General features: G+C 43.1%; 1 protein-coding gene across 1 annotated transcript in view; it reads right to left on the bottom strand.

Annotated features, from left to right (window-relative positions):
- The window catches only part of METAP2 (methionyl aminopeptidase 2), a 36930-nt gene extending 33946 nt beyond the window's left edge, over positions 1-2984 (bottom strand). The window contains exons 1-2 of the mRNA XM_006888489.1: positions 2843-2984; positions 736-837 (exon numbers count right to left, since the gene is read on the bottom strand). Coding sequence (XP_006888551.1) covers positions 736-837; positions 2843-2984 — 244 coding nt within the window. The remainder of the gene's footprint in view (positions 1-735; positions 838-2842) is intronic.
- Between the last annotated feature and the right edge of the window lie 3607 nt (positions 2985-6591).

The raw sequence follows: 6591 nt of genomic DNA, 5'->3' as shown, positions 1-6591 counted from the left end.
GCTTGGGAGGGTGGAGGGATAGTGCAAGAAGGGAAGACCCTCTATGAGGTGGAATGATTCAGTGACTGGGGTAATCAGGATGGGTGTGTCAGAGGCAGTGAGATTGGCACAAGACAGAGCAGGGTTTAGGGTTGTTGTACATAGGGTCGCTATGAGTTGCAAACGGCTCATAACAACAACGACGACGATGAACACACCTCACTCCTGCTCATTCTCACTTCTCTGCTTCTACCCTTCCCCCTTGAATCTTCATACTCATTCAACAATATTGGCTTCATACAGTATTTATCCTTAAGGGACTGCATTAGCTCACCAGCATAATGTTCTCCAGGCCCTCCCAAGTTAGGTAGTAATATACAAAATCATTGTTCTTGTATGCTGCGTTGTATTCCATTGTGTAAATGTACCATATTTTCTCAATCCATTCTATTAAATGATTGGACATCTGGGTTGTTTCTATGTTCTTTTTTAAAATAAAATTATTTTATATTGGTTTACATAAAAAGTTCATCAAGTTCATATACATTGTTCATTCAACATACCTCTTTTCCCCCCACAGAAGAAAGTGTGAACTCAGTCAACTCAACTTTTAAATGAGCTGCAAATATTTTCCCCCCAATGGCATTAATTGAGGTTTTATCAGTTAAACATCAAAGAACAGATTCTATAAACAAATAAGTAGATTGTTTCATTACATTAGCTTTTGAAACGACAGAGATCAAATTAACCATTTACCTTCATCATCATCATCTCTTTCTTTCTCTTCCAATGCTTGTTTTTCCAATTGTTTTGTTACCTCATCAAATGAAGCTGATTCTTTATCAGTTTCTTGTTGCCCTGTAAATCAAATAAAATATAAGCCAAATCTAATAAAAATAGGGTCGCTATGAGTCGCCTGTGACTCGACAGCACTTAACAACAATAAAAAGATTTACTAGACTATACCAAAAAGGTCATAGAAAATAAGCAAGAAAATTCCTCTTTGGATGGGAGTAAGTAAAACCAGGAACCCCCCAGAAACCAAAATCCTTCCCCCCAACTCCACCCTCCAATATGTCAAACCAACAAACCCATTGTGGTTGAAGTCAATGCTGACAGAGGAAAGACCTCATGTGTTACAGAATACAATTGCATGCCATTGGGTTTTACTGGCTATATTCTTGGAATAAGATCCCCAGGTCTGTCTTCCACAGTGCTGCTGGGTGAGTTCAAGTTGTGAACCTTTTAGCTAGTACTTGAGAGCAAACACTGTGCCACGAAGGAACCATAAGAGACTTAGTTTAAAAAGAAAGAAAAATCTTCCATGCATAAGTATTGTTTCAACAATTAAAACCACAACACACCATTTAACAGATATCCAAATAAGAAATACTAAAGTAAAAAAAAAAAAAATTTTTTTAAAAATGCTAAAGTCAATAGAAGGCATAAAATTTATGACAGCTTCAGGGCTTCATAAAGAAAGAAGCTGTCATGAAATCCTGGGTGAAATTAAGATCGAAAACAAGTATTCCTTTAAAAAAAATATTCTACAACATCTAAACACAAGACCAAACCGTGCCCTAGAAACAATTTCAGTCTAGCTATAGCAGTAGTAAGCATTTGTGGAAAGTGCTAATAACAAGTAGCACAAAAACTAGTTACTACAGAGAACAAATATTGAGGTGAAGCTGTTAAAAATATATTAGGCTCATGGTGAAGACCTTAAAGAACAAACTGAAGCGTTTGGATTTCATCCAAAAGTTAGGAACAGCCAACAAACTACATCCTAGAGTTACATTTTGCTCTGGAACCATCCCAGCAATAACACCGTCCATTCTCCACTCCCACCCACCCTGATGCAATACAGACTACTAGAAGCCAACCATCTAATATCTCTGTAATTTGTAGATTAACCCTCCCAGTACCTCTTAACTGCACATTCATCGCTTCAGATTTCTCGCCTTTCCTTGATTCATATTAATTAAATCAATACAAGTTTATTTTTTCTTAAAAAAACCCTTGTACAAGGCCTGACTTATTAAGATATTTAATAATAAGTTTCTAGCTCAACTGTAGACTTTCAACTCTATTTTCCGTGCCTTACTAGTAGATTTAGAAGTTACAGACCTCAGACGTTCCATTCTGAGACGCAGCAGAACAGTTCCCTTTCATGAACAAGGAGCATCATAATTCAGGCCTAAAAAGCAAAGGCTTGACTATGCCGTGGGATCAGCCAGGTGAAACTCGCGTTACCACCACGACACAATCGACAATTACTCCGTGACAAGGACGCGCATGCACACACTCCAAGAAGTGTAGCCAGCAAGAAAAATCCCAAAGCGGCCGGAGGGGTTGAGAGGTTACAGTCAAGGCAGGCAGTAAGACTGGTCCACTCCACCCCCAACCTCGACGCGCACACACACACTGCAGGATGTCCAGCAAAGAGGCGGCAGCACCGGTGAGAACTGGATGTTTTTAGTAGCCTGCCAAATCGCGTAAAAGAGGGCAGAAGTGAGGTCCTGTGCACACTTGCAAGTTCCTCCCGGGATCTGTGCGGGGGCTGAGTCCCGGTCACATAGGAGCTCGGGCCCAGCGACCCAAGAGCCACCACATGGGAAGCTAAAGCACGCTTTTCTCCCGTTTCAACGCCCCTAAACAGATCTTTAGTCCCACCAGACAAGATGCCTTTTGTTGTTGTTGTACAAGTGATTAAAAATCGGTAGCTCGTGCTGTGCCCCCACCGCACACTTAGAAATGAGTCCACCCCAAGGCTCGGGTCCCCGGTTCCTGCCACTCGTACCGTACCGGGCCTGAGTTATTCGGCCATCCACGGCAGGGACCGGGAACACATTAAACTCTTTACCTGCTTTACTCTTCTTCTTCTTCCGTCTTTTTTTCTTGGCCGCCTCCTCATTCGTAGAGGCAGCTCCCTCTTCCCTGTCGTCTGGGTCCAAGTCGCCATTCAGGTGGCTCCCGGAGGTCGCTGCCTCCGCCACGCCCGCCATGTTGCCCGAGAGAGCGCGAGGGAGTGAGACAGAGCGGCCAGGGCCCGCTCCTTCGTCACCCAGCTAACCCAGCGCTTCCGGAAGCTGCTCTCGATGGTAGGAGCGCAGGGAATGCTGGGATAGTGGAGGACTCGGCTTTGATTCAGGTGGCTGGAAGGTGCTCGGGGAACCTCGTGGCGAGCGTTATTGTGACTTTATCTAGTTCTAGTTCTGCACAACTCTTGTTGTGGTCGCTAGGCAGACGGCCGCTTTGCATCTTGTCCCAAACATGCCCGCAAAAACTGGCTTGCGTAGGGTCGATATGAAAGGGAATCTTAAGATCCAGAGTGAGCTTAAGAGGGATGTGCCTGCCCTATGGAGAAGCGAAGCCTGAAAGAGAGGGAGGGGCACACTCCACTCGTCCAAAAGTTTTCGCGCTTTAGAAAGTACACACAAAGGAAGAGAAAGGAAAAATAATGTGTTGTCATGTAGACCTCTTTTATGACCCCAAAATATCGTATCGCACACTCAGAGTTCATAGTGAGGCAGTCTTGTGATAATTTAGGAAATAACTAGAGATCATTTTGGTAATATCTTGAGATAATTCTGGGAGCTGAAATTTCGCGTTAGTTGCACTGACTCTAAATCAGGGAAAGTTTGAAAGGGGACCCTGTTACCAGTTCCTGGCCCCAACATGCAAACACGCGCACACCCTTCTAATCTTTCAATTCATCAACAAGTATGTTATCGGTCACACCACTCTCTTCTCTGATCTTACAGAATTCAGATTCTTTAACCCGCAAGATTTCGGTCGCCGGTTGGAAAGTTCTTCCGCTCGGTGTTCCTAGCCAGTGTTCAACCATGCCATTGTTATCAAAACACACAATGCTACCATCTCAGGCGTACAACATACACGCACAAGCTTTTCTATTAATGCAAAATCTCGGCACATAAATGTCTCTAAATGTTTTAGACGTACAGAGTATCCAAATAAAATTTTAAATTCATTGAAACTTAAAAAAAATTTAGTCATTTTAATTATCATGATTAAAAGTTAAATCAATTTTGTTTACTCCTTCGAACCATTTATGAAAAAGTCCAAGTTCAATCTCTTTAGTCGTTTGTCAGTTTGTGATTAGTTTGTGTTCCACCAATTTCTTACAACCAAGTTAGTTGCTTTCAAGTGAATGCAGACCTAAGATGATCTTGTTAGATAGGAAAAAAGGGATGAGAGAGAGAGAGGAAAAAAGAGACAATCTGGTCCCAAGTAGGAAGAGGAGAAAAGGACTCCTGATGACAGCTTACAGAGAGGATCAGAGTGGCCGTGCAGGAGAAAAACAGTTTCCTTTAATAGGGGCTCTCAGGAAGACTTAGAGAGGGTGTTAGTTTGCTTTGAAATTCAGTCGCAGGGGTCCTGTCATTGTGTGATCACACCCAAGGCCTTTTCAGGACATGTAAATCACAGATTTTTACAAAGAATAGTCTGCCTGGGGGTAAGGCCTTGGGATAGCTGTGACATTCTTCAGACCCCAGGAGCATCAGAGGAGAACCTTGATCCAGGGAGTTTTAAATGGCAAAATTCTCAGGACATTATTGGCCTTTTGAGGCCTTTCTTCTGAAGCACCTCTGGATGGACCTCCAAGGCAGCATTTGACCACGTATTGACTCCCAGATTTCTCCTGTGTATTTTTGTCTACCTAAGAAGTCTAGATGTTTTCCTTTTAATCTTCATAGGCATCAAATTGTCTTTATAACATTACTTCTTGCCAGTGATCATAGAGTAACCCTTAGGCTCTGACTCCAGCAGAATGAAAACGTTGTTGTTATGTGCCGTCGAGTTGCTTGTGACTCATAGCGACCCTATGTAAAACAGCCCTAAACTCTGCTCTGTCTTGTGCCAATCGCACTGTCTCTGACACTCCCATCCCAATAACCCCAGTCACCAAATCAATCCACCTCATAGAGAGCCTTCCCCTCCTGCGCTGTCCCTCCACCCTCCCCAGCATGATGTCCTTCTCCAAGGACCGGTTTCTTCTTCTTCTTTTTTTTTTTTTTTTTTTTTAGTAAAAGGCGAAAGATTTATTCGATCTGAAGAGAAACAAGAGTATGTCCAAAGTATGTTAGACGGAGCCTCAGAATTCTTGCCGCCAAAGAGCCACCAGGTTTAACCCTTTCCAAGATGAATCTATTTGTTTTCCTAGCAGTCCAGCACCACAACTCAAAGGCATCAATTCTCCTTCTGTCCTCCTTGGTCATTGTCCAACTCTCTGATGCATAACAAGTGATTGCAAAGATGATGGTCTGTATCAGACACACCTTGGTCTCCAAAGAGATACCATTGATCTTCAGTACTTTGGAAAGGTTCCTAACAGCAGACTTTTCCATGGCAATGCACCTTTTAATTTCCTGGCTACTGGTGCCAAGAGTGTTGACTGTGGAGCCAAGCAAACTAAAGCTGTGAACAATCTCAATCTCTTCACCATCCATCCTAATGCTTCCAATTGGCCCAGTGGTGAGAATCTTTGTCGTCTTGACAATGAGCCCCAATCCATATTGGAGGCTACAGTCCTTGACCCTCTGCAGCAGGTGCTTCAGGTCCTCCTGAGTTTCAGCAAGCAGGGCTGTGTCATCTGCATAACGCAGATTGTTGATAGATCATCCACCAATCTTGACCCCACATTTCTTCTCATACAGCCCAGCCTCCCGGATGATCTGTTCTGCATACAGGTTGAAAAGGTATGGAGATAAGACGCATCCCTGGCGTACGCCCGTCCCAAATTTGAACCATGCAGTGTTCTCATGCTCTATTCTGACGACTGCCTCCTGGCCCAAGTATAGGTGTTCTGGGATTCCCATTCTTCTCAGAGTCAGCCACAGTTTGTTATGATCCGCACAGTCAAATCCTTGCATAGTCACTGAAACACAGATAGACATTCCTCTGGTATGACCTGCTTTCAGCTAAGATCCATCTGACATCAGCTACAATATCCCTAGTACCACGACCCCTTCTAAACCCAGCCTGGACCTCTGGCAGTTCTCTGCTGATGTGCTATTCCAGTCGTCCTTGGATAATCTTCAGTAGAATCTTGCTTGCATGTGAAATCAATGAGATTGTTCTATAGTTTCCACACTCTATTGGGTCACTCCTCTTTGGGATGGGAACAAATATAGATCTCTTCCAGTCAGTCGGCCAAGTGGTTGTTCTCCAGATTTCTTGGCACAACTTGGTGAGCATGTCCAGGGCAGCATCTGTTAGCTGAAATATGTCAATTGGTATACCATCTATTCCTGGGGCCTTATTTTTTGCCCTTTCCTTCAAAGCAGCCTGAACTTCTTCTTTCATCACCATAGGCTCTTGCTCATATGTTGTTTCATGAAATTCTTCTGTGTCTGCCAATTCCTTCCAATACAGTAATTCAGTATATTCTTTCCATCTTCTTTTAATACTTCCTGGATCATGTAATATTCTGTCTAAAGCATCCTTGATTACAGCAACTCAAGGTTTGAATTTGTTCTTCCGTTCCTTGAGCTTAAGAAATGCTGAGCGAGTTCAGCCCTTTTGATTTTCTGAACCCAACTCCTTGCACATTTCATTGTAATATTTTACTTTGTCATCACGTGCTGCCTT

This window comes from Elephantulus edwardii, unplaced genomic scaffold, assembly GCF_000299155.1.
Source record: "Elephantulus edwardii isolate Elephantulus edwardi_28Jun2011 unplaced genomic scaffold, EleEdw1.0 scaffold00068, whole genome shotgun sequence".
In the NCBI taxonomy this organism is placed as follows: Eukaryota; Metazoa; Chordata; class Mammalia; order Macroscelidea; family Macroscelididae; genus Elephantulus; species Elephantulus edwardii.
Note: the sequence above shows the minus strand (reverse complement) of the source record. Positions and strands in the feature narration are given on the sequence as shown.